The 27,385-nt window shown below is 31.3% G+C and overlaps 2 protein-coding genes across 5 annotated transcripts; one reads left to right on the forward strand and one right to left on the reverse strand.

Annotated features, from left to right (window-relative positions):
* Nucleotides 1-751: 751 nt before the first annotated feature.
* On the forward strand, nucleotides 752-17,125 carry LOC111706602 (uncharacterized). Of its 4 annotated transcripts, XR_002766272.1 has the most exons (25): nucleotides 1,733-3,636; nucleotides 4,137-4,219; nucleotides 4,442-4,539; nucleotides 5,296-5,357; nucleotides 5,640-5,732; nucleotides 6,152-6,216; nucleotides 6,368-6,407; nucleotides 7,276-7,357; nucleotides 7,488-7,543; nucleotides 7,676-7,729; nucleotides 7,887-7,949; nucleotides 8,140-8,226; nucleotides 8,714-8,790; nucleotides 9,644-9,730; nucleotides 9,860-9,985; nucleotides 10,168-10,263; nucleotides 10,938-11,018; nucleotides 11,414-11,482; nucleotides 11,875-11,948; nucleotides 12,321-12,422; nucleotides 14,043-14,154; nucleotides 15,542-15,639; nucleotides 15,883-15,937; nucleotides 16,220-16,270; nucleotides 16,607-17,125. XR_002766272.1 is itself a non-coding variant. In XM_023479525.1 (22 exons), exons 1-22 carry the CDS (start codon nucleotides 904-906, stop codon nucleotides 15,131-15,133), a joined length of 1,776 nt encoding a protein of 591 aa, XP_023335293.1. In that variant the 5' UTR covers nucleotides 752-903; the 3' UTR covers nucleotides 15,134-15,430. The 4 variants fall into 4 exon arrangements, 3 of the variants coding, with proteins under 3 accessions (XP_023335293.1, XP_023335302.1, XP_023335285.1); XM_023479525.1 differs by lacking the exons at nucleotides 1,733-3,636; nucleotides 15,542-15,639; nucleotides 15,883-15,937; nucleotides 16,220-16,270; nucleotides 16,607-17,125 and adding exons at nucleotides 752-939; nucleotides 15,001-15,430; XM_023479517.1 differs by lacking the exons at nucleotides 15,542-15,639; nucleotides 15,883-15,937; nucleotides 16,220-16,270; nucleotides 16,607-17,125 and adding an exon at nucleotides 15,001-15,430 and having other exon boundaries at nucleotides 1,734-3,636.
* Nucleotides 17,126-18,181: 1,056 nt separating this feature from the next.
* On the reverse strand, nucleotides 18,182-23,987 carry LOC111706643 (uncharacterized). Its single transcript, XM_023479560.1, has 8 exons — nucleotides 23,761-23,987; nucleotides 22,821-22,924; nucleotides 21,909-21,953; nucleotides 21,231-21,294; nucleotides 19,867-20,184; nucleotides 18,965-19,059; nucleotides 18,767-18,884; nucleotides 18,182-18,400 (listed from the first exon to the last, which is right to left on the reverse strand). The coding sequence occupies exons 1-8, from the start codon at nucleotides 23,922-23,924 to the stop codon at nucleotides 18,346-18,348; spliced, it is 963 nt and encodes a 320-aa protein (XP_023335328.1). The 5' UTR covers nucleotides 23,925-23,987; the 3' UTR covers nucleotides 18,182-18,345.
* Nucleotides 23,988-27,385: the final 3,398 nt, after the last annotated feature.

Here is a 27,385-nt window from a genome sequence, read left to right on the forward strand (position 1 = left end):
ATTATCGGAGATGTAAAGAATTTCGTTCAAATTTTAATTGAAAATTTTTCAAATCCTGAACGAAGTTTTTCAAATCTCCGGTAATTATAATTCAAGAATTTTGATTCTAATTTCTAATATTAGTGTTAATAATTAAATGCAACAAATTATTGATACAAATTAAAGACGATATTCAAGTCATCTCTCAACTTTCATGCAAAGCTCCGGAGTAAAATATTATTGAAAATTCTTTTCTCAACAAAACTTTCTTGGTTAATAATGAAATTTTGATTTTCTATAATATGTCTAGTGTTAACGGTCATTGGATAGAGATGTACAATGTACGAACTACACTTTAAATTCCGGCCCATTTCAGGTTGTACAGTACAATTACATACTGTGAGGCAAACCGGAACCGTGCGATATATTAATGATCCCCTTCTAGTGAAATTTATGCGACTATATTATTGTAAAAGAACAGTAGTTTAACATTTTTAATTTTCAAAACAAAAAAAAAGTTTTTATAGTTTGGAAAAGATAAAAAAAAACCTACCCCTGAAAGATTATTTAAGAGTTTACTTTAAGTTGTAAAAACAACTTTATGATTGATTCTTCAACTTTATATCAGTGTACATTAAAGAATCTTATATTTTAATAACAGTTGATAATCATTTATTAATACATGGTTTCCCAAATTACTAGATCTTTTATACCTTAAAATTGCGATTTTCGGGACTAATCAAATAGTTTCAAAAACTTCTTAATGTAAAATAACTAATAAGCACAGTGACTTAGCCTGTAAGCTTTAATTTTACACACTTAATCTTGCTTTATTCGTATATTTTTGTAGTAATAAGTTAGCAGTTTTGTAGTGTAAATAAGCATGAATATATTGTAATTATGTAGTTACAACTTTTCAGGAAAATGTCGTCTTCTACCAGTTCTATTCAACCCACCCAGGTTTAGTATATATGCTTAATATTCACAAGTATGATGCAATTTTGTAACGTTATTTAAATTTACATTCGTTGATAAAAATAGAAAATCTCTTTTATAGAAAGCTCTATTTTTATTGACTTTTTCTACACATCTTTTAAACATTGTAAATTCTAATAATGCATGACATAATAAAATACAATAAGGCTGGATGGACTGCTGAAAAACATTTTTTGCATGAATTTATATTATGTTGAATTTAACTAATTGCATATCACGATATTCTTGAAAATATTCGTTCAATCTTCATTCTCGTTATTTTCACTTTCTGCACATCAGTTAAAATAAATAATAATGATTAATAATATGGATCTATATTTCAAACTAGGAAACATATTGAATAATAACCATACGCAGTGTTGTATTACATATTAATAATTATTATTTAGTTGTCGGTCTACAATAGTACAGAACAAATCAGTTCGAAATTTTAATATTTTTTAAATGATCTGTAAATCAGATAAATCATATTTGAGAACTGTGAATTGTGCATTGTACTAGATTTGAACGTAGAATCAGTGGCGTTCATTTCAAATTAAATATAATGTGAACTAATTGCTTAAGATCAGTAAATGTTGGAAGAAGGCTTGAGTTGAGTAATTTTAATAAAGGAATTGAGTTTTTGCCACAAACTCTGATTTATTAGTTTCAATATCGTTGCCACCCAATGTCGTAGACCTTTAATATTTCAAACTATGAACGCTATTAGATCAAATAATGTAAGTTTGAAATATCAAAAGTTTACATCATAAGGTTGCAAAGATATAGGTTTTACAAAAACTGAATTTGTGGCAAAGACTCAATTCCTAATTGTGACAATGTTTAGAATTCTTATTAATGGAAATAGACTTTTGAAACATGCAAATTGTATCAAAAAAAAAAAAACAAGTTCACCACCTTCCTTGAAAAATTGTCCACATTTACTATTTAGTGAACAGGTTTTTACACCGAAAACGCATGCTTTATACATTACGGTGGTTACTGGTTGGTTATTTGTTACAAATTTTTCATGTTTAAAAGACATCAAATAAACTTTTTAAGGTAAATTCTAGTGTTTTGCATGAAAAGTAGGAAAGCACCCGCAGTTAGAAAAGTTATTTGTATCTAAAAAGTTTGAATGCTTACAATTTCTAAAACCTTGTATACTAGCGTGAAAGTTAGTTATATTGTTCACTTTGTCCGCGGAACAACATATAACAACAGGTAGGTCTTGATTGCAGCATTATTGAATGAATTAAGCATGCAATCGTTCATTCAAGTAATTATCACTCCCTACACATTATGAACTGTTATTATTATTGTCGAATCATTTCTCATTTTCCTTTTGAATCTTAATCACATGAGTATATTTTTAATTGACAGTTAATAATATTTGGTGATTTTTTTAACAACAATAAATGTAGTTTTTGGTTTTTTTTATAAATCTCTTGGACTGTGCCAAACTTCTTTTTAAGGGACTGCATGTACATTCTCTTTAAAGTGACCATTTTTCAAAGAATCAAATGCCCGATTCTTAGCGTTCATCAAATGCCCGATTCTGAGCGTTCATCAAATGCCGGATTTTGAGCGTTCATCAAATGCCTGATTCTGAGCGTTCATCAAATTCCCGATTCTTAGCGTTCATCAAATGCCCGGTTCTTAGTGTTCATCAAATGCCTGATTCTTAACATTCATCAAATGCCTGATTCTTAGCGTTCATCAAATGCCTGATTCTTAGCATTCATCAAATGCCCGATTCTTAGCGTTCATCAAATGCCCGATTCTTAGCGTTCATCAAATGCCCGATTCTGAGCATTCATCAAATGCCCGATTTTGAGCGTTCATCAAATGCCCGATTCTTGACGTTCATCAAATGCCAGATTCTTAACGTTCATCAAATGCCCGATTCTTAACTTTCCCTTGTTAGATCTTTAATTGATTAACGATTAAGATATCATCGTTTTCTTTCTTTAAAAAGATCAATTCTGTCAAAATCCTTGATTGTCTTCACCGAATAAATACCGAAGTGCCTTCTACTGAGAAGCCGCAAATGAAAATTTATCAGTTCAGAAAATATATATATATATATATATATATATATATACATATATATAGGTGGAAATGGTATCGGTGTATATCGGGCGTGTAACTATTTAAATGGATGGTAACAAAAATTCTTTCTCAAACTTTTTTCGAGTTGTCTACATACCCCCTCCCCCGTCGTAACAGGGTTAAGTAAAGTATAATAAATCATTATTAAAATGTCGCGACACAACGCCGCTTAATCGCACTTTCTTGTCACGGTTTTGATCTTTGTCCTAAATATTATCCAATAACAATATAAGTATAAAGGGATCCACCACATGACTAGACAAGTTTTTTCTCGTCATTTTCTCTATTGCAGGGGTGGCTATGTTTTTTATAGAACCCCTCTTCCCCAAATTATATTTTTCCCCTCTCTTCACACATAAATGTTTGATGCTATTAATTTAGGTTTAACTCTTCCCCCCCNTCCATTTCTATTATGGATCCCTACTTTTCTGAGCTATACATGTTTGTTAAGCTGTTTTAAAGTTTTAGTATTAATAAATCCACCAGCCTTAACATCTCTCATAACGTGACATCAGTTGTTGTACAATGCTAAAATGGGTTTGGGGCCCTGTTATCCTAGCAATAATTCAGGTTATTATTATTATGCATTCTTTTGCTTTTTTGCTGCATGTAATTATAAAATGGTCATTTTTTAAAATTGTTCAGAACAAAATTTTTTTAAAAAGTTTTTGACTGTTGGGCGCCGGTGTAATTTTTTTAATGACCATCTATTTTATGTGTTACATGACCAATTAACAATTTTGTATCCGATGAACCTTTATCCAAGACAATGGGGCGGAGATATTATTTTTTCTATTTGAAAGAGGATATATCTCAAACGTAGATTCTCTATTTAAGTTAATTGCTCTCTTATACAGCCGAGGCAAGCAAGGAAATCGACGAAATTTATCTTTTTTTAAATAGAAAGTAATTTATTCCATATCGTTACTCAAATAAGATATTAAAGGGCATGTGACTCGTAAAATGTAGATAAAGTAACGTCGACGCCCCCTTTAAATAACAATCCTGCAATTGAGTTCTGAGGTAAAATATAACATTAATCTATAACATTGAATTTATTCCGTTTGAAGTTGAACAGCGGACTAGCGAAGGAATTAGAGGTTTTTGACGAACTTCACATCGACGAATCTACTCATCAAATTGTCGATTCAAAGTAAGAATTTTGTTCGAACTTTATCAGTGAAAAAATATTTAACTGAATAAAGAAATATAAGAAGGTGAATTACAAATTATTGAATATTTTAATTTTTAAAAAAGTTTATTTGTATCTTTTGCACTTAACTCAATCATTAATTTTTCTTATTTCATATATTCATAAATCTTTCAAAAAAGACCTTTATATAGAACAATTCTCATTAAAGAGTATTTTTTTCAGAGGTTGTTTAAGAGTATTTCATGGATTAAATTTTGTAACTAAGAAAACGCCCTGGTATCCGGAGAAGCTTCTGGATGAAAAATATGCCCGAGATATGGGTAAGAACAGATACATTTTTTATTCAATAAAATTAGCATCTAAAATTTTTAAAATATTGTTTTATTTTCAAAATTCTTAGTACATTTTTTTAAAATATACTAAAAATTGTGCACATTGCACAATGACCATGTTTTGTGTCATGTATTCTGTATTATGAATATTGTGTTATTTACACTGTATAATATATATATTGTACACTGTGTTATGTATATGTGTAATGTAAATGTGTTATGTATATGTGTCATGTATGCGTGTTATGTACAATTGTTATGTAAACTTTGCTATGGACACAGTGTTTTGTCGACTGTGTTGTGTACACTTTGATATGTACACTTATTTTGTATACTGATCATGTACAATGTGACATGTACACTGTGCCACGTACATTGTGCCATGTACACTGTGTTGTAAACACTGTTATGAAAAATATTATTTACAATAGGTTACTTATTTTGTATACTGATCATGTACAATGTGCCATGTACACTGTGTTGTGAACAATGTTATGAAAAATATTATTTCAGTAGGTTATGAAAAAAAGTTATTTACACTGTAATGTACACTAATGTACACTGTAATGTACACTGTATTGTACACTGTAATGTTTACTGTAATATACACTGTAATGCACACTGTAATGCACACTTTAAAGTTCACTGTAATGTACACTGTATTGTACACTGTAATGTACACTGAAATGTACACTGTAATGTACAATGTAATGTACACTGTGCTATATACCCTGTTATGTATAGGTGAATGGGGATTAAATGTAGTGAGACTGGGAACCATGTGGTCTGGAGTAGAACCTACTGAGGAAATGATTTTATTTTCAAAATTCTTACCCACTGTAGTTGTTAATTTAGTTCATAACTTCATAAAATTTGCGTACGAATCAATTCAAAGGCGCCAGATCGGGTCTTTCCCACAAGTTAAAATAAGCTACTAATATTAAACCACTTTAAGCTAAACCAATTTAACTAAAGAACTGTAAGTGTAGACATAATTTCAGGTCATTTGAAACTACAGTCACTTATTTTTATTGTGTTTTCATTGAAACCTGTTGTTAAACCAATAATATCAATATGGGATGTAATAGGGAGTATATGATGAAACCTACCTGGATAAACTGGAGATAATTATTGAGAACTTTGCCAAGCATGGAGTCTGGGTCCTGCTAGATGCTCATCAGGTACTTTTTTATGAAAACGTAGTAAACAGAGCAGAGGTAGGCAGTCTTTGGGCCACATTTATTTTCTCTTCTATAACAGAAATTAGCTTCCAGTAGCCAAGAGTCACAATCGGATATTCCATGCCACAACATTTCTTGTCAAGATGAAACAAAACATGTTTTAGAATATAAATAGCTTTTACCCTAAAATTCACAGTTTGAAAAGAAATTTTTTAAGTTAGATTTTATACTTTTCTCGACAATATGTAGTTTGTAGCCAATAATTATGTATGTTCTGTCTGATCATGGATGGATGAAGATTCTTAGAAAGGTTTTCTGTGTTTTCTGTGATTTTGTTTAGGATTCAGGCTTTTCTTTAGGACGTTACATTTAATGATGGAGGAGATAAAATCTATGTGGTATTGTTTTTTTTTTATTAGGATGTTGCATCTGAGGAATTTGGAACTTATGATGGATTTCCTAGCTGGCTTGTTGATCAACTAAGGTTTTTTTTCTTTGATTTCAATATTAAATAAGATTAAATTTACTTTAAACATTTTCAGTATAAAATAAAATATTTACGATAATTCTAATAATTTTCAATTCAAAACAACTTCAAACTATATTAGATATTTCAACATGATTATATTGATCAGGGAAGGAGTAGAAAGAAAATTTCCTTGGCCTCTGGCAAAGGTGGCATTCTGATTAGTTTTGGATTTGTTTAGTAGTGATTTAAATGTACGAGGTAGAAAATCGGGTTTGTTTAGTACTGATTAATAGATTAGAATGTTATGTAGAAAACTGGGTTTGTTTAGTATTGATTAATAGATTAGAATATTATGTAGAAAACTGGTTTTGTTTAGTATTGATTAATAAATTAGAATGTTATGTAGAAAACTGGTTTTGTTTAGTATTGATTAATTGATTAGAATGTTATGTAGAAAACTGGGTTTGTTTAGTATTGATTAATAGATTAGAATATTATGTAGAAAACTGGGTTTGTTTAGTATTGATTAATTGATTAGAATGTTATGCAGAAAACTGGGTTTGTTTAGTACTGATTAATAGATTAGAATATTATGTAGAAAATTGGTTTTGTTTAGTATTGATTAATAGATTAGAATGTTATGTAGAAAATTGGGTTTGTCTAGTATTGATTAATGGATTAGAATGTTATGTAGAAAACTGAATTTGTTTAGTATTGATTAATAGATTAGAGTGGCAGGTGGAAAACTGGGTTTATTTAGTATTGATTAATATATTAGAATGTTATGTAGAAAACTGGGTTTGTTTAGTATTGATAAATAGATTAGAGTGGTAAGTAGAAAACTGGGTTTGTTTAGTATTGATTAATAGATAAGAATGTTATGTAGAAAACTGGGTTTGTTTAGTATTTATTAATTGATTAAAGTGCAGGGTAGAAAACTAGTTTGTTTAGTAATTGATTAATTGATTAGAGTGCCAGGTCGAAAACTGGTTTTGTTTAGTATTTAGTAATTGATTAGAGTGCCAGGTAGAAAACTGGTTTTGTTTAGTATTTATTAATTGATTAGAGTGCCAGGTAGAAAACTGGTTTTGTGGTTATGTAACCTATGAGGCTGGGGAGGTTTATCATAGATTCTTCCAAAACCATTATAATGCAGGTATGTATGTTATGAAGAATAGTTTTATGAATCTTTCATAATGTTTTCATGTTTCCAACTCGGCAAATCCCTTTCCCCTAGCCCCCCCCCCCCCACTGTTACTAATATCTAATTCAAACTTTTTTTTCAGTTGATAAATTTGCAAATTTCTGGAAACATGTTGCAAACCGGTTGAAAAAGCATAAGGAATGACATAATTTAGATCTTGGATTCTGAAAACTATGAATTTTTGGCGATATCTATCACTTAATTATATTAATTTCTAAATTCCAAATAAAAGTTTTTTATATCTCTGAATTATTTTGTAAAACTGAATAGAATATAATTGGATATGATCTTCTTAATGAACCTTGGCCTGGCAACATATATAAGGTAAAAATGTAGAAAGTTAGTTTTATTTATCTAACATTTATTTTTAGCACCAGAAAACTGTCTTAAGAAATTGGAAACCCCTGTTGGGTGTATTTACTTTGTAAAGAGAGAAGGAAGAGATTGGAAAAGACTAAAAATTTTTCATGTTTTATTTTAGGACGGAAGTCTTTTAATGCCAGCTGAGGCGGGCAGAAAGGTCTTAACACCTTTTTATAATAAGGTGACTTTATAACATTAAAAAGGAAAATAAATTAAATATATAATAATTGAAACTTTTTTTTCAACAAATCTTTATCCTGAATTTAAGATTGAAAAATATCTTCTTTTTTTAAAAAAAAGGGTCCACGCACGCATACTGAAAATATTTACAAGAACAAGGAACTGATTAATCAGCGTATTGTTGTCTCTAGGTTATATCTTCTATAAGGGAGGTAGATCAGAAAACCTTGCTATTTTGGGAACCTGTTTCCTGGTCACATTTTGGTCCTCAGATTAAGGTAATTTATTTAATTTTCTGTCCTGGTGCTTATCCCAACTGCAGTGCTTAGTCTTCAATGCAGCTGCTTGGTCTTTTACAATCAATTGAAAAAAAACTTATGAATTGAATTTAACCAAAGTCTGGTACAAGTAAAGTACCTGTTTAGGGATGGTTTGTTCTAATTGGATTTAGAAACCTCTCTATTAAGGGAGTGACCGGCTAAATATGGTAGTTGAGCTGAGAGTGCAATATTATAGAGAAAAATAGGATTCATTTGATACGAACAGGACGTTTTTAAAGGGTAGAATTGTTGACTAAGGGAGCAAAATCGATCTTTAGAATTCTCAAAGATTGATTCTATCATTGATTTCTTTTTTTCTTCCTAAACAACTATTCTCAAAATGTAAATCTGGTCAATTATAAATTTTGCCTCTATAATATTTAAGTTTTGGATTTAGTTCAAATAAATGTAATCTTCAAATATCAAGAAGTATTTTTGTTTTAAGGTTCCTTTAGTAAACAACTTCGTAGCAAGAGTATTCAACAGATATCCTACTTTAACATGGCTTCAGGGTATATCCAGGTGGGTCAAATATACTGCTTTAACCTGGCTCCTGGGTGTATCTAGGTAGGTTGTTAGAAAACAGATATCCAGCTTTAACCTGGCTTTAGGGTATATCCAGGTAGGTTGGGAGTAAACAGATATCCAGCTTCAACCTTGCTTAAGGGACCAGGCTGTATCCAGATAGGTTGGTAGAAAAGAGATATCCTGCTCTAACCTGGCTTCAGGGTATATCTGGCTGGGTTTCGAGTAAACAGATATTCAGCATAAACCTGGCTCCAGTGTATGTCCAGGTGGATTGGTAGTAAACAGATATCCTATTGAACCTGGCTCCAGTGTATATCCAGGTGGATTGGTAGTAAACAGATATCCTATTGAACCTGGCTCCAGTGTATATTCAGGTGGATTGGTAGTAAACAGATATCCTATTGAACCTAGCTTCAGGGTAAATCCAGGTGGATTGGTAGTAAACAGATATCCAGCTTCAACCTGGTGACAGAGTATATTCAGATTGGTTGGAAGTAAACAGATATCCTGCTTTAACCGGGCTTCAAAGTATATCCAGGTTGGTTGGAAGTAAACAGATATCCTGCTTTAACCGGCTTCAGTGTGCGTTCAAAATTACGAATTTTACAAATGGTAAATTTTAGGATTTCATTAGAATACGGCCCAATTTTCAGACAAAATCTCAACTAAAAAAAATCCAGGTCGGTTTCATCAGGCCTAACTCCTTAAGTCGAGTCTAAGGGCTGGCATCTGTCGATCACGTGATATCAGCTTCTGATGTCCGGTATAAGAAGGAGCATTAAACCAGGGTTTATATAATTTAAGTAAAGTTTTTTAATAGCAGGCTCCTTAAGATAAATATATTCAGGGCTTGTGGTGCCTTAGATTTAAGTATATCAGATGATGATACTGAGTTTTGTCATGGATTAAAAAGAAGCGGAAGAACTAATGGAAGGTAAAAAAATGGAAAAATTAAAAAACTAACTCTATTCATTTATGCTTTTTATAAATAACAAGCTTTCAGTTAAGTCGAACGTTTTAAAGGATTATCCTTGTTAGTTGACAATGACAGTATCTTTCCAAGGTCTGAGTTGACCGACTGTATATCTGGAGAGAACCTGACCTCTAGTTCAGTTGAATCTATATTTGGGTCAGGAATACAGGAGAGCTCATTTGACCAGGAGATTAAACACAAATTGGTCATGTCCTGGTAACTTTCTATTATCTAATAATTAAAAAGAAATGTTTGAAATTTTTTTTGACATTATGCCAATAAAATGTCTTGGACTCAGTGTTCATGAAATTTCTGTTTTAGAGGTTACCAAATGCCAACCTTTCATTTAAATGATTTTAAAAATATTTTAGGTTTTTTCTTTCCTTATCATTTTTCAGGCATTACTACTTTCCTTTGTTTGTTTACCAAAAAGAGAACTATGATTATATCACAACAAAGGTGGCAAGAGATATTTTTGGCCCAATGGTTTTCAGGTAGCTATTCAAAAATCATGATACAGGGTGTCCCAATAAACAAGGGAATTCAGTGACGACATTTATATCATCTTCGATCCATGCGGCATTTTTATATGAACAGATTTAAAGCAGTATTCCAGCTTAGACATCTAATATCGAAAACGCCTGGTCTTGAGATTTTCAAAATGTGATCTAACATTTTTGTATTTTCAAAATTGACGGAGATATTGCAAAATTTGTATACAAATTTCAATTTGTTTTATAAATCTATTTGTCTTAATATCTAATATCTTCTTCAATTTTTAAGTTACAAGAAAGAAAAACCCCTTTTTGAAAAGCTCGTCAGACGTATAAACCTCTTTTTTGTCTCTGCCAGAGTTCAAAGACGACCTTCAAGTCGTCTTTTAATTCCCATGTTTATTGGGACACCCTGTAAATTAAAGTTTTTTTTATAACTTTATCATTGTATTTTTGGGGGGATCAGGCCACAGGAAATACGCCATCTTTACAATGCCTACAATTTCTGATTTCCTCCTTTCACATTAAAAGTCTTTTTTTTTTACTTTTTCTAACCTTATCAAACCAACGGAATATTTATGAATGTTTTGTAAAATTTGAATAAAGAGTTTTCAAAAGAATTATAACTTTATGTAGAAACCCCAAATTATAAATAAAAATCTGTTTTGTTTTAGCGGAGTGAAAAATGAGATAGAAGAGATCGGTGGAGGTCAATTCCTTTCAGAATTTGGATTATGTAAACCTGATTTGGATAGGTAGGGGTTAACCGGGGTTTCATGTTAACCTGTATATACAACATTCTCTGAACGGAAACATCGAATCAAAACAAATGCAGACCTGATGATAACAACCCTGCCTGCCCTGACCGACAATATGATTTTTTTTGTAATGATTACCAATTCGCAGCAAAATATTCAATTTTTTTCTTTTAAATCGGTCAGCCGAAGTAATATTAAAATAATAGATCATTAGGAAGGTTAATTTTTTCATTTTAAACATCCTTAAAAGACTACAACTACAAACCATACAAAACTTTTATCGCACAATAAAAAGTCAAAATTTAAACATTATTATTATTTCAATTCTCGTTTGTTTCTCAACATTTTTCTCAGAATTTTAATATTTAATATTTTAAAGTTTTGTTGTCTAGGCCAGATCATTGCGGAACCCAGGAATGTAACTATGTATTCTCTAAGGCAGATGAGAACAGTATATCCTGGTAATATTCAAAGGAATTGATTTTCTAATCCTAAATTTTTTTGCAACGCAATTTCATAGACCTTAGATATTTCAAACTATAAATACTTTTAGATCAAATAATTTAAGTTGGAAATACTAACGGTTAACACCATCAGGTGGCAAAGATATAGGGATTAGAAAACTTGAGTTTGCGGCGCAAAGGCTCAATTCTTTTTCTGCATTTTATCAGTTCTCTAATTTGTTGTTTTATTATTAGTCTTAAACAGGGCTTTGCAAGTTGGCATTCTTTACAATCTTTACAATCTTTATCTGTTCAACAATGAGGAATATATCGCGTAATTTTTTTTCTTTTATTCTGTGTCTCTGCTGCATAAATTCGTAAATCACATTTTTTATTTAGTTTTGATTCAGGACATATTGGGATACCAGTGATGACGAAATACTCTGGGATTCTCAGGGGAAACCTATTCAAAATATTGTAAAAGGTAAATAAACAAACAAGCAAACAAATACCAAAATAAACAAACAAACAACAAATAAATTCTACAGGAATTGTAAATGACGAGTTGGATAACACCTACAGATACGCTGATAAATAGCACAAGCGACGTCGATATAGTTTTAGATTTGAAGTGTTCCGAGTTGATTAAAGCTTATGTGCTTATTTGGCATGTTCATCGTGCTGAATTAAAGATATTACTGTGGATAACTTCTTGCGAAAACAAAAGGAAGGAAAATATGAAAAAAAAACATTTCTTTAGTGTTAAGCTATTAGCTTAAACAGATAGAAATATAAGTGAATATTTTCTATCTGATAAAGATGTGAAATAAATCCTATTATATTTTATGATGTGTAGGTATGAGTAGACCCTATCCTAGGCAGCTAGCTGGAACTAATGTCAAGTTTAGTTTTGATGTGGAGAAGAAGACGTTTGATATAAAATTTGTAGCATTTAAAGGTGAAAATATTTTAATAAACCATGGTCTTCTTTGCTGAAAGGAACTGAGTCTTTGCACAAACTCCAATTTTCTAATCTCTATATCTTTCCAATCTGATGGTGTAAACCCTTTATATTTTTAATCATAGTTTGTGGCAAACACTTAATTCATTTAGGTATATGTCTTTTTTCCATTTTTAATATTATCTTTTGCATTTGCACACTGTCTTAACTATTAATTACTTCTTATACCACATTCTTATCGAATTTACCATTTTTTTTTATTTACTACATAGCCAAATCATCAATAATTCTTATTATTGCCACCCATTTTGTGTAATAATTATGATTATTCAACGAAGTAGGTGACAATAACAAGAATTATTCACCGGGAACTTGATAGATAGATAGATCAACTATTTAATACCAGAAACTAAACTAAATATTAAATTACTTTTCAAATAATAACACATCCCCTATTTTTAAATTATTGTCTAATCTAGCTCCTTTAATTTCAATTCACTTTCAGTAATTTAAATATTTTAATTATATTAAAGGACAGACAACTGAGGTAAAATAATCATGCAAACCCTACCTTGTAATTTTGCCAATTGAAGGAATATCTACCTTTTTAATTTTGGTCTTTTTCGAAATATATTTCAATCCATTTTTTAACTCAATAAATTAGGCAAGAATGAAAAAAGCTGAAATTATAACAAAAAATTGTATTTTTTAAAATTAAGATATTGAAAATGAGGGTTCTTAAAATTAATTTTAAATTATTCTGGGCTTGTGAGTTTCTTTCAGAGCTTGCTTGAGCTATAGGACCTTGTTTTCTTTTTTTTAATTTGGGGCCTTTCTTTTGCCTTCTACTTTTACTGCCTGCTTGTCCTAATGTAAAAAATGCAACAAAAAAATGATGCAGTCAGGAAAACAAAACAAAAAACAAAAAGTTTGCTTAAAAAACTTGCTGAAAGTACATGCATACTGCATATAATCTGAATCTAAACTGTATCAAATCTGTATATATGATGTATCTGAACTATATCTGAACTGCATATAATCTGTCTAGATGGTGTATCTGAACTGTATATAATCTGTATAGATGGTGTATCTGAACTATATCTGAACTGTAAATAATCTATCTAGATGGTGTATCTGAACTGCATATAATCTGTCTAGATGGTGTATCTGAACTGTATTTAATCTGTCTAGATGGTGTATCTGAACTGTAGATAATCTGTATATAATCTGTATAGATGGTGTATCTGAACTGTATCTGAAATGTATATAATCTGTCTAGATGGTGTATCTGAACTGTATATAATCTGTATATAATCTGTATAGATGGTGTATCTGAACTGTATCTGAAATGTATATAATCTCTATAGATGGTTTATCTGAACTGTATATAATCTGTCTAGATGGTTTATCTGAACTGTATTTAATCTGTCTAGATGGTGTATCTGAACTGTATATAATCTGTCTAGATGGTGTATCTGAACTGTATATAATCTGTATAGATGGTGTATCTGAACTATATCTGAACTGTAAATAATCTATCTAGATGTATCTGAACTGTATATAATCTGTATAGATGGTGTATCTGAACTATATCTGAACTGTAAATAATCTGTCTAGATGGTGTATCTGAACTGTATATACCTGATCGAATGGGTGACAATCCTTCTATCCTGGCTTCAGAGGATCTTGAATATGAATTTATAAAGGACAAAAACTCTCTAATAATAAGGTAAAAAATCAACACAAAAATGTAAAAAAAATTTACTTTAAAAAGTGAATGATATTCGGGAAAAGCAAAAGAAAATTTTCCCGCATTTGCTAATTTTTAAAGAATTTCCCAATTACCAAGATTTTTTTAATGTCATTAATGGTACTGTAAGCGTAATTTCATTAGATAGCAATGCCCGATTTACTATTTTACCATTAAAACCTTAATATGATCAAAAATTTGAAATATAATGTCGTTTTCTGACTAGAAAAGTGTTTATTTCTGTGAATTTCTCCATTGTTTATTATAAGGAAGAAATGCGCAATTGACTTTCGCAGAGAAACTGCAATCGAAAATTAACAGTTTAAAGACACAAAAACATGGATATCTCATTCATACTTGATCAGACAACACTATTATAAATCAGGCATTGCCATCTTTGCGTGAAGGGTGACTTGAAATTATATTTACAGTACTCCTAATTATCTTATAGTAATGGTGGAATAGTTATCTTCTTAGTTCTTTCTTTTTATTTAGAATTGCCACTGAGGAGTGAGGATTTAATAATTTGAAACTTTTTGTTTGACTTCAATGGTCGGCAGCTCATGTCGTTCTGGGTGTAGGTTCTTGAAAAATTCCTTTAATTTAATGTAAAGAGATAAGTAGATTAACTGCTCAGATTTAGTTCAACCACTCCTCTTGGAGGGTTCTAGGTGAAGGTTGATGGGTTGAACCATGTATCGCTTTTAAATTTTAATGAAATTTGGTCCCAAGTTCACTGCTCAAAGTTCTGTACTTATTTATATTCTATAAGAAAATTAAATCATTTACCAATAGACACTAAGCGTATTGTAAGTATTACTGCAGGGTTAAAACTGAGCCTGGAGTAGAGTCCTGGATTAAGGTTGGAGTTGAAGGAGAAGTTCTAACACAGTCCAGAGAAGAAGGAGTCTGGGCTTCGATCATGGGTCAGATCGGCAGGCTCAATCCTTTTGGTTGATTTCATAAAACCGGAATAATGTTGTTCTTTATTACCTTTTTCTTTTAATGATTTGTTGATTATATTTGTTTTCCAATTAATTGTTTATTCCACGTAAAATACAACGTCCACATACCCCTTTACAAATTGAAATTATAAACCAAGAAAATAATAGTTATTTTTTACTGCATTTGATAAATGTACGAATCTGTGCTAAAGGCAGAGAATTGAGAGAATTAACTAAGAATGATTTGTTTAATTTGTTATGTGTTGTGATATGTATTATTTATATTGTACAGGAATATATATTTTGTGTTATTAGATTTTTTTTAAGTTGAGAGATATTTCTTTCAAAATTGCATCATTCTTGGCCATAATGTATTTGCAGATATCTTGTGTAAGAAATCTTTTAATTTTTCTTTTATCAAGCAGGTTGGTGAAATTAAAGATGCAATAGAGAAGCAAATCTACCGAATAGAGAAGATCGAAGAAAACCTGGATAAGCTCAAACTGACAGATGACGAAAGGTAGGTTCAGATTGAGAAGAGATTTTAACGTGGGGTCAGGACAAAATTCCTGTGTATGCACATTTATGTCGAGGGTTGATATTTATAAAAGTGATAAATCTTAAACATCTGCATTTTAAGATTTCTATTTTTCTTTTTTTAATCATAATTTGATTTGTTTGGTCATTAGAGAAAACCTGGATTTTCAAATATTTGATTAATTTTAGAGAAAAAGTGGATTTTTACAAATTTGATTTTTATTAGAGAAAAACTGGAAGACGAGTTGAACGATTTAAAGTATTTCCTGGTTATTCTAGAGGTAAGATGAACATTTTTATATTTGTGAAGAATAATTGTAGTCTTCTTTATCTCTTTTAAATGTGAGTTGTTGCTATTTGTTTCGCTATTTGTAACAGATTTGTTGCTTAAAAAATTCATTGAAACATCAATTTTGACAGTTTAACTTTCAAATAAATATTTTAGATTCTAGCTCTTACAATGACCGTCTCACTGATAAAGTTCTTAGTTATTGTTAAAAAAGTCTTCAATGATATTGCTTACTTCCTAAATTCTTCTGTGATCAAATCGATCAATTAATCAGGAACGATCTGCGGAACTCTGTGGTCCACGAAAAATGAAGTTTTCACTTAAGGTATCTTTTCTAAAATACTTTTTCAAGTTTTTGATACATTGAACGTAGTTCCAGGAAACATAATTATTTCTTGATAAGGAGAAAATGTCATGTCATCTTCCGAGATTTGATAAATTCTGTAATTTGTAGTGAAAATATGTAACGTCATTAAATCACATACTAAGCAAATTACAACTTGTTAAATCTCATATTTTTATTATTATCTAATACACGAAAAAGCTTCTTTTTATTTGCATTGGTATCGAACAACTTATATATATATAGAAGATTGCATCATGATTAGTATGTTTAGTATCATTTTATTCTCCGAGTTTTCTAAAACTAGATTTTTTTTAGAATACAACTGTTTCTGTCTTGACCCTCTCTAGTACTGCTCTTCTCATCAGCTACCTGTTCTTCTAAAGGAATATTGGAAACCTTTTTCTTTAAAAGGAATATTTGTTTTTAGAACCTCTTCTTATAAAGGAATATTTTTCTTAAGAAACCTGTTCTTCTGAAGGAATATTGGTCTAAAGAAACCTTGACTTCTAAAGACATTGGTCGTTAGAAACCTATTCTTCTAAAGACGTATTGGTTTTTAGAAACCTGTTCTTCTGAAGACATATTGGTCTTTAGAAACCTGTTCTTCTGAAGACGTATTGGACTTTAGAAACCTTTTCTTCTGAACGAATATTGGTTTTTAGAAACCTGTTTTTCTGAAGGAATATTGGTTTTTATAAACCTGTTCATCTGAAGGAATATTGGGTTTTAGAAACCTGTTCTTCTAAAGACGTATTGGTTTTAGAAACCTGTTCTTATGAAAACGTATAGGTAACATGTTTTACACTGTTTTTCAAATAAAACAATTGCCAAACATTAAATATTTATTTTAGAAAATGTAAGAATTAATAGTTTAAAGATGCATAATGTTGTTAATATAATTTAGATTCAATATTATGAAATAGTTTTTACAATGTAGTTTGTTAAAAATTACTAGATACAAATCATAATAAATGCCCAACAAATTTTTTTTCTTTCAATTTTCAAATTCTATAATCTGATTCTTTCATTATATGCAACTTCTGACTAGATAAAGATATTCTGAATTTTAAATTATCCAATTTTTATTTTAAAGGGACAGACCTTTTAAAAAAACTAATTCTGAAAACGTATGCACCCCAAAAGTAGGAGTGTTGAACGTCGAATTTGCGCTTAAACTCAGGAATTACAGATCTTTAAAAAGTTCTATATGTCTCAAATGAATCCTAAGAAGCTTTCCACAACACTGCATACTCAGTTCAACTACCTTACATAGCCGGTCCGTCCTTTTGAATGGAACTTTTAGGAATGTTATGAAATCTGTTATATTTTCAACTCATTCCACACAGTTATGGACCATGAATAGTTCATTCTACTTGCTGGTTTAGATTTAGTTAGAATTCTATTTGTAGAATATTTTTGAACTATTAATTATTTCTTAATCGGGATGTTCCTTCTAATTTATCTAATTTAAGCTCCCAGGTTAAAGAGATTGTAAAGGAAAAATTAAAGGGTCACGTGATGCAGACGGAGACATGTGACAATAATACAACACTGCCATTGGTTGGAGTTCTGGTCACGTGATACGGAAAAAATATTAAATTTAAATAACAATAGGAGCAAACCTTAGTTTTTCAGGCTCCTCTGGGATATCGTAGTTTTCAGATTGGTTGCGTATTTTCTGAATATGATCTTTTTAAAACTTAGAATCTTATACTAAATCTTACATATACAAGTTTTGGTATAATTTTGATTTTATATTAATTTTTTGAGACAGATAGAACTCTTATAGGTGTCAATCAACGCCTGAAATGCTCAGGTTTCAGCCAATACCCCCTTTCATTTTTCCTTTACAGTCCCTTTTTAAGTAGTAATTTATCGTTAAATCTCCTGTTTACTATCTTCTGATAGCTATTTGATAAAACGTTCTTAATAACAGTTAATTCAAGTTACTCTATGAATTAAGATCAGCTATTTCGTTGAACGGGAGATAAAAATAACATCAAAAGTGAAAGCAGTTTCTTAGATATCCATGTTAAGGCATCTTCATGTTTTGTTTAGATGGTGATATCTTCTTTTCTAGCTCTGTATCCCAAATACTGCTGAGGATATCTAAATAAACCCATCTGTTAAAACCTTTCTACAAACCAAACTTACATTTTGTTTGATTTTTGTTTTTGTTGTGTCCACTTTGTACTTTGTACAGTTGGTGGATTGATTCACACATTTTTAAATATTTCATCTATTTTTTAATCGTTTTGTGTGTTTCCACTAGTACAAAAATTCAACATATAAGAAGGCAACTAATTGATAAGTTACGGTTGCGTCAAAAATGTGAAGGAAGAAAAATACAATTTTAAATTTTAATCTTGATTTTTCAACAGTCATCAAAACTGCTAACACATTTGCATAGTTAAACTTGTATTGAACCTGTGCTCTTCGTTCTCAATCATCTCTTTAATCAATAATCATGCAAACCTGCAAATACTAGATGTATCACTGTAGGATAATCTGGATGGACAACATTTTTGTCTTCCTAAACAGTCAAAATCATCCCGACAGGTTTTGTAGACATCTTCAAATTGTCTTCCAGGAACTAAAAAGATTAAGTCAATTTTATAAAATTTATTGGTTTTTTTCCTTTTCTTTTGTTAAAAAACTAGAATAAAAGATTGCCTAATGGGACTGAGTTGGGGATACTGAGAAACCAATTGCTGATGCTCCGTCCCTCACCCAAATAGTCTTCTCTTGGGCAGTAGCCAGCCTTCATCCTAAATTATATAGTAATATATGTTTTCTTAGGGCTTGGCGTCGTTCTCAGGGAACGATCGTTCTTTAACGGAAACGAACGGAACTATCAAGAACAATCCCGTTGTTCCAACAAAAAAAGAACGAACACATAGAACAATAGAATGCGTTCTTAAAAATATTGGAACAATCTATAAAATATCGAACATGGAACGAACGAAGAAATAATTAAAATGGGTGAAAATTGTAGAGTTTTATTTTATCTTTATAATTGTAAATTCTGTCAGTTTGGTGGGGTTGACCAATGGTTGTGTAACCTCCCTTGACCCAACCCCTCCCCAACTCAGTCCCCCCTAGACCCATTCTACCTGTTCCTTGGAACCGTTCTTGATCAAGAACATAAAGAACGGAACTGAACGGGGACGGAACGATTAAAAAAGAGCGAACAATCTAGCGGAAGGTCCACGTTCTAGGACGAGGAACGAACGATTAAAAAAACAGGAACTCATCCAGTCCTACTCCCCCCCCCCCATCTTCAAATCTTCTAAGATTATACTACAGTTTAATTTAATAGTCGAGCAATCGAAAGAATTTATAAAATGTTGTTTTTAAACCTACTGACAGTCGAATGCTGCAGATATTTAGTTTAAAAAAATGAATAATTATAGTTCCCGTATGTTCCATAGCTATTTAATTATATGGTTTTACAATTATTATAAGTAAGTGTAATATAAAAAAATAAAACATTGTCAAGACGACATTTTATAAATTCTTTTGATGTCTTCCAAGTTCTGGGTTAAACTGTAAGATGTTATATATTACATGGTTACCTAGTATTCCAGTCAACAAATGAATTAGGGTCATAGGAGTTGGAAGATGGATTATTAGCAGGATAGAAGGAGGAAGGAGGGTTGTAGGGAGGTCGAGGGGTATATGGAGGTCTTGGTTCATACGGAGGTCGTAATGTCGGATTGTTGTAGCAGTTGGAATCCTGACAACCCCCATCAAAATGATGATCATCATAATCATGGTGGTGATCATCATGATCTGGATAGTAGTGAGGGTATGGCGGCCTATTTGTAGGTTTAAAAGCTGGGTCAGAAATCCCTGGTAGAAAGGGAGTATTCAGCAAGGCCAGATATTGCTGCCTGAAATATTAGACATTATAATAGTTTCAATTATATTGTTCTAAAATATATTGATTTACAAGGACTATTGTTCTAGATTTAAAACAGATAACACTCAGATGACATTAATTGTATCTTTTTCTTCTAAAATCATGTATTTTAGATTCGCCACTTGAAGTTTTTTTTTCATTATTTGCAGTGTGTCCCACAAAATATGATGTAGAATGATATGTCGTCTTATTAAGATAAATTTCTAAATGCATTCTCTTCAAGAATACAAAAAGGTAAACAAATTGTTGTACAATGTTTTTTTGTAACACACATTTTGTCATTAATTAGAAGTTAAAGATCAAAGTCAATTTAGAAATTGTATTCCATGTTTCATATTTAGTGGGACGCTCTGTAATAAACCAAATATTAACAGGTTGGGCTGTAGATAATGCAACAGTTCCATTTTGAGTGGGACACACTGTGTTTAACCCAAATATTAACAGGTTGACCTGTAGATGATGCAACAGTGTACACTTTGACTGGGCCGCACTGTGTTTAACCCAAATATTAACAGGTTGACCTGTAGATAATACAACAATGTATATTTTTAGTAGGACGCACTGTGTTAAACCCAAATATCAACAGGTTGACCTGTAGATAATACAACAATGTATATTTTGACTGGGACGCACTGTGTTTAACCCAAATATGTCAGGTTGACCTGTAGATAATACAACAATGTATATTTTTAGTAGGACGCACTGTGTTAAACCCAAATATTAACAGGTTGACCTGTAGATAATACAACAATGTATCATTTTAGTAGGATGCACTGTGTTTAACCCAAATATTAACAGGTTGACCTGTAGATAATACAACAACGTATATTTTTAGTAGGACGCACTGTGTTAAACCCAAAAATTAACAGGTTGACCTGTAGATAATACAACAATGTATATTTTGACTGGGACGCACTTTGTTTAACCCAAATATTAACAGGTTGACCTGTAGATAACACAACAGTGCACATTTTGACTGGGACGCATTGTGTTTAAACCAAATATTAACAGGTTGACCTGTAAATAATGCAACAGTGTACATTTTGACTCCTTGCACAGCAAAACTGGGACTTCTTTATATCTGTTGTAAATATATCAACAATCAACATTCAGCCATAATTGTAGAAATAGGTATAATGAAAGTCACATTATTTTTGTTATGAAACTTGCATTTTTAGTAAACTGTTTTATACTTGTTAATCTCATCCAAGGTTATAGAAAGGTTAAATACTCTGGATGCTCTCCAATGTAGATAAATACGACCTTTATAGTGATGGACACTCTAACGGAGTCTAAATCCTCATATGACGTCACTGCTTATTTAAAAAATAATTTGTTTTGCGGCTCACTAAATATCAACGAATTAAAATATTAAAAACTTGAATTAGAATTTCATTTTTTAGCTACAAACTCGTTAGCACAATCAATATTTGTTAAATGTGATGATTGTTAGTTAAGTATCAGTGATGCCATATGAGGATTTAGAGTGTCCATTGCAAAGAAGACGTCATTTACCAACCTTGATCTGATCCTTCTTTTGTTCAAGCATGTGAACCAACTTAACTATAATTTAAGAAGAAACAAAAATATTTGTTTATGACAGGGGAACACTTAGATTAAAAAAAAATATTATTTAATTTTTCCGGTAAAGCAAAAGACATGAAAACAGACTCTTCTGGGGTTAATGTTGAATTCCTGCTTGACAGTGAAAGGTAAAGCACTGAAGCCCGATCAGTACACCTGAAATTTTAAAAGTTTATTAAAGAATGATGAATTGTGTTTTGTGTTGATAAACTGCTCTACATTTTACAAGGAATATTTTTTCACCATTAATATCGAATTGTACCAGAGATGTTATGGTGCAACATTTTTGTCGTTCACAATGTTTTCAAAAATAACCCATTTGAGAGGAAACATGTATTTTATTTTTAAGGAAAAATAAGCTTGGCAGTTAACATTTAAAGGAATCATCATTATTTTAATTTAAAACTTAAATATAAAAGTCTTATATATATCTTTTGCATGATGTTACTGGATTGTTAAAAATCGCAATTTTAATGCACTAAATTTATCATTTAAAACGTGACAATTGCCGGATGACTCAATTGTTGTGGCATGGAAGACTGAACGGTTGTGGTTTATGGCTGCCTGCCTTCCCCCGGTCGTAAAGCTGGCTAAACAGCTAACCAAATTTGCTAGCATTTTCTGTAGGAACCCTTGAGTACTCCGGGGTGACATAAGCTAAAAACAATTCCACGGGCAACGCTGGGCACTTCAGCTAATCTTTTATTATAAACTAGACATGAATTATAAACATGAGGTCCCACAAAAAATTTGGGCCAGATCGGTTTAGCCGTTTTGACGTTCATTGGATACAAACAAAAAGACAACCAGACTAGCAAAGTATACATAGATGATTGTAAAATATTTTGTAATTTTTGAAAATGTAATTTTGTTTTGTAAATTTTTGACAAGTTTTGTTGTGTTTAACAGCCTGAATTTGTCATATCTCTGTTACTTTTGATGCTGCAAAACAGACTACTTGTTTTTGCAAATGCCAGAATTTAAAAGTAGTCACTCTTTTTGATGTTTTGTTACATCCAGTACCTCCGATCAATGGCAGGGTTCTACCCTCCCTTCCTTGAACCTCCTTTGTGAGATTACCCAGACCAATCCTTGCCTGTTCACGGATACTTTCCAATTCATCCTTCCTGGTTCAGATCAGAAATAATTACTCAACATTAGTAAAGGTTAAATGAATTTGGTAACTTTTTCAATTGTGATATCATTTATCGCATTTTAAAAGCTTACAATTAATGTCGAAAAAAACTATTGTTTTTGTGCCTTCAGTTGGTTCGTTTGTTCGGAGTGTTTTGCCCATATGCCTTTCAGTGTGAAAACTAGTGTAAGATAAGCAAATATTTTCTAAACTCTAGCTATTATTTTACTATGTCAAAATTTTACCCTGGCAGAAGATTATATGCAAAATTTTACCCTGGCAGAAGTTTATATGCAAAATTTGACCCTGGCAGAAGATTACATGCAAAATTTTACCCTGGTAGAAGTTTATATGCAAAATTTGACCCTGGCAGAAGATTATATGCAAAATTTGACCCTGGCAGAAGTATATATGCAAAATTTGACCCTGGCAGAAGATTATATGCAAAATTTGACCCTGGCAGAAGTTTATATGCAAAATTTGACCCTGGCAGAAGATTATATGCAAAATTTGACCCTGGTAGAAGTTTATATGAAAAATTTGACCCTGCCAGAAGATGATATGCAATAAACGAGCCTAAAACGATGCAAAACCGAACGTGTGGTAACGATCGTTTTTACACTTCTTTTAGGTATATAGATATTGCAAAGTTTTATAAATGCGAACTTTAATATAATTTAGATTAAAAATTAAAAATTTTATTTGAACAAGATCCATACAGTATTTGCACATACAGGCAAAATAAATGAATTATTGTTCCTACTAATCTTAAATTAATTTTTTAGATAAATTTAATCAATTTACTAATCACATTAATTATTTTCTCTCCTGATATATTTGATGGTGTCCCCCTCTGATCCCGTTTCCCTGTAGTATTCTAGATTTGTCTCATCCTCAATATTATTGATAGTATCTGTACTAGCACTGTGATCATTAAGCTTTGTACTAGCATATTGAGTACATACACATACTAGTAACAATAATAAAAGCATTTCTCTGGAATCAATGTTCGGATTATTTTTTATTAGGCATCCAGGGCGCTTCCCGCCCCTATTTATTGTATTAGATTTACATTTTATTTTTTTTCTTCGTACATAATAACCAAAAATAAATAGGGTTTTTTAGATCTTACTGTTTTTTTGGTAAATGAAAAATAAAATAAAATATATAGTTACAGGATTTTGTGATTTCATGTTTTCATCAACACATTAAAACGACAAGGCAAAACAATAACTGAATCAAGGTATATTGCCGCAGTGCTCTATCTTTGAATTAAAACTTATAGCTCAATAATTAATCATAATATATAAAATATATATAAAAATGTATTTTTCTTATTTTTTGTCTATGTCGGAATTTTTGAAAGGCAGCTTATGCCTAAAAGTCTATTGTATTAAAAAGACGCTTTTAAAGCAGGACATGTTTTTTTACAGTGATAACCAGAAAACTCTGAAATAGGAAGACGACTTTTAGGCTCAAGTTATGACTTTAGATAGTCCAATAATCACATAGGATACAGAAATTGTGCAGTGTTAACAGACCCATGTCCCTTATTTAGTGACTTAATAATTGTCAAGTAAAACTATTTGCTTTGTAACAACATCAAATACACTTAAATATCGCTATAAAGCTTTCTGGTCAACACTGTACTCCCATGTATATTAGTATACAGCAAACACAATTTACAATTTAAATTGTACATTGATAGTAAAGGATACTGCTGACAGAATTAAATTTTTCATTAGATCACTGATTGTAGGAAGGATTGATGTATGGTTAATAGCAAGGAAAATGCACTAGGAACATAGTATGTCTTTGTTTTGTAATTTCTGTTATAATTGTAAATATTCTCATTGCTGCTGTAGGTGTGTTTTGTTTATATTTCTCCAAAAAACTATGAACACTTTTTTGTTGAAAAATATTATGAAGGGGGTTCCTGATATATTTTCCTTGGATGGGTGGAACCCAACACAATATGGTTGACTGCCCTCTCCTCCTCTCCTTTAACAGTTTGCCGGTATTCCAGAGACTGACATAATCTTCCATTCCTCTTCATCCTCTCATTCAAAACAATAATATCTATCTATCAATCCTTCCCAGTTTATGTCTATTTGTTTATCCAAGTCAACACAGGCATCCCACTAACTATTCTTGAGTTTTAAAACCAAAATTGCGTCAGTTTCAGATTTTACAAAGTTTTGGACCACCCTGCTTGATTAATGATTATATACAAGGTGTCCTACGAAACATTTTTTATTAATAAGTTTTAGGGTCGTCATACAGTCTCAGTAGTTAAGCTAATTATTTGAGCTAATTACTGAAATTCCGATCCTACTTTACCAATTGCGGATTTCATCAGTTGTTTTCAAATTTTGTCTACCATTTTTACATAAAATAATAGTTAACAGATCGTTGACAGCTATCATCATTAACGATTTCTAAAATATCTGTTTTAACGCCGTTAATAATATTGAGATCGTTATCAAACAGTAGCTTTAAAAAACGGAATATGTTCTTAACGAAATTAACGTTCTGTTTTTAGCTAAAAAGGAACAACTACCTACATATAGGTCAACTATGTGCCCAATCCTTGGCACATATAGCTCAACTATGTGCCCTATCCTTGGCACCCAGCCCTAGGCACATATAGAGGTGTTAACGTTTGAATTTTTTTGAAAACAATCGTTTCGATATGAAAATGACGATGAAAAATCTATTTTTAAAAATGATCGTTTTTTTAAATGAAGAGAGGATCAGAGAGGAAAACGACCTGAAGGGCATTGGGAGTTGTCAAGAAGTTTTAGCTCCCCAATCGAAAAATTAAACAAAAGACGATAGTTTAACGATCGTTTTTATAACAGTTAACAACCCTAGGCACATATAGATCAACTATGTGCCCAGCCCTAGGCACATATATTTCAACTATGTATTTATTTATCAATTATAGCCAAAAGCGCCTTAGAAGAAAAGTCAATAAGCCAAACCTGGTTCGTGGTATATTTGTGACCAGAGCTGGGAACTTTTTAATGGTGAATATCGGGATTAAGGCTTAATCCACTCTTTTTCTTAATCTCCAGATTAACATAATCTTGCAAGATTATCTTAAAAGTGTATGAAAAACGATAAAATTCAAATTAATATTTAATCATCTGAGAAACTGTAGCAGCCAATCAGAGAAAAGCAAGCAACCAATGAAAGAACAGAAATATTCTCATTGGAGAAAACAATTTACGGATATCCAAGGAGACAGAAAAAGAGTGGATTAGGACTAAAATGAAAAGTTTCCACAGTGGATATTCGGATCAAGAAGTCAGGATTAAAGTTTATCCGTTCTAAAGTTCCCAGCTCAGAACATGTATTAATTAAACGGAGATGAGTTGTAATGGGACAAAGCTTAGTTAGTTTTTTAAAAACTTTCAAGGTTTCTGAAATTAAAAAAGATTCCACAAAAAATGGGAGTTTTACAAATTTCTAAACTGCCTAAGGATTTTCTTTTCTTACACTATGCCAACAGTCCAGAGCTAGAGCTGGGAACTTTTGAATTGTGGATATCAGGATTAATGCTTAATCCACTCTTTTTCTTAATCTCCAGATTAAATTTGGCTTGTTCTCCTCATGTTATTAATCTCCAGATTAATTAACCGATCGGGATTAAGGATATCCCATTCTAAAGTTTTCAGCTCAGAGCTGGAAACTCTTGTGTTGGATATCCTCATGTCCGTTTTCTAAATCTCAATATGTATGTGAACACTTTTAATTTTCTGCTTAATCCTCTCTTTTGGATGTCCCAGGATATCAAGATAAAGGTTTTATTAATCTGCAGATTAACAAAAAGAGGAGATTAATCATTGGTCTTGATATTAACAGTACTAAGGTTTTCAGTTCAAGTTAATTTTTTACTTTATATTTTCTCGCAATAAACTTTCCTTGCCTTACATTCTTGGAACAGCCATCTACCAACAACTATGAAAATTCAATCTCTTGCCAAATTCGACTCGTCTAAAACCATTATATAATTAAAAAGCTGTGAATCTAAAATTCGTGAACGGTTAGCGGACTGGCTGGTAGGTGTAACAGTACAGTATTGTTAACTACTATCGCATCCCTTTATCTTCCTACAATTAAATAATATACTCTGTATACAGGTTTAAGTGTATAGATACATCTTCAAATCTTGACAAGACATCTTTATATCTGCATCTGGGAATATAACAGTTAGATAGATATACTTAATAAGGTTTATTTTATTAGATTTAAGATACAAGAATAGCCCTGCAACGCTGAGACTGTAAAGACGACTTGAAACTCTTCAAATATGACGATCCTAAATTTGGTCTTCTGCATTAAATGTCTTTAAATGGCGTATTCAATGATTTGTTAAAGACAGAACGAAGTTTATAGGGGTTCAGGGAGATAGTATTAAACAAACTTAATTGGTTACTTACTTTTAATA

Source organism: Eurytemora carolleeae, unplaced genomic scaffold, assembly GCF_000591075.1.
Source record: "Eurytemora carolleeae unplaced genomic scaffold, Eaff_2.0 scaffold52, whole genome shotgun sequence".
NCBI lineage: Eukaryota > Metazoa > Arthropoda > Copepoda > Calanoida > Temoridae > Eurytemora > Eurytemora carolleeae.

Excerpts from the sequence above, each read along its gene's own strand:
- LOC111706602 (XM_023479517.1), top strand. The coding sequence starts at position 3,592 with ATGCTAAAATGGGTTTGGGGCCCTGTTATCCTAGCAATAATTCAG. Across the intron at positions 9,731-9,859 it reads AGCGGAAGAACTAATGGAAG|GTCTGAGTTGACCGACTGTA; the intron begins GTAAAAAAATGG and ends TATCTTTCCAAG. Across the intron at positions 14,155-15,000 it reads AAAAACTCTCTAATAATAAG|GGTTAAAACTGAGCCTGGAG; the intron begins GTAAAAAATCAA and ends GTATTACTGCAG.
- LOC111706643 (XM_023479560.1), bottom strand. The coding sequence starts at position 23,924 with ATGCTTTTATTATTGTTACTAGTATGTGTATGTACTCAATATGCTAGT. Across the intron at positions 21,954-22,820 it reads AACCCTGCCATTGATCGGAG|GTGTACTGATCGGGCTTCAG; the intron begins GTACTGGATGTA and ends TTAAAATTTCAG. Across the intron at positions 21,295-21,908 it reads TACCTTTCACTGTCAAGCAG|ATATAAAGAAGTCCCAGTTT; the intron begins GAATTCAACATT and ends TATTTACAACAG.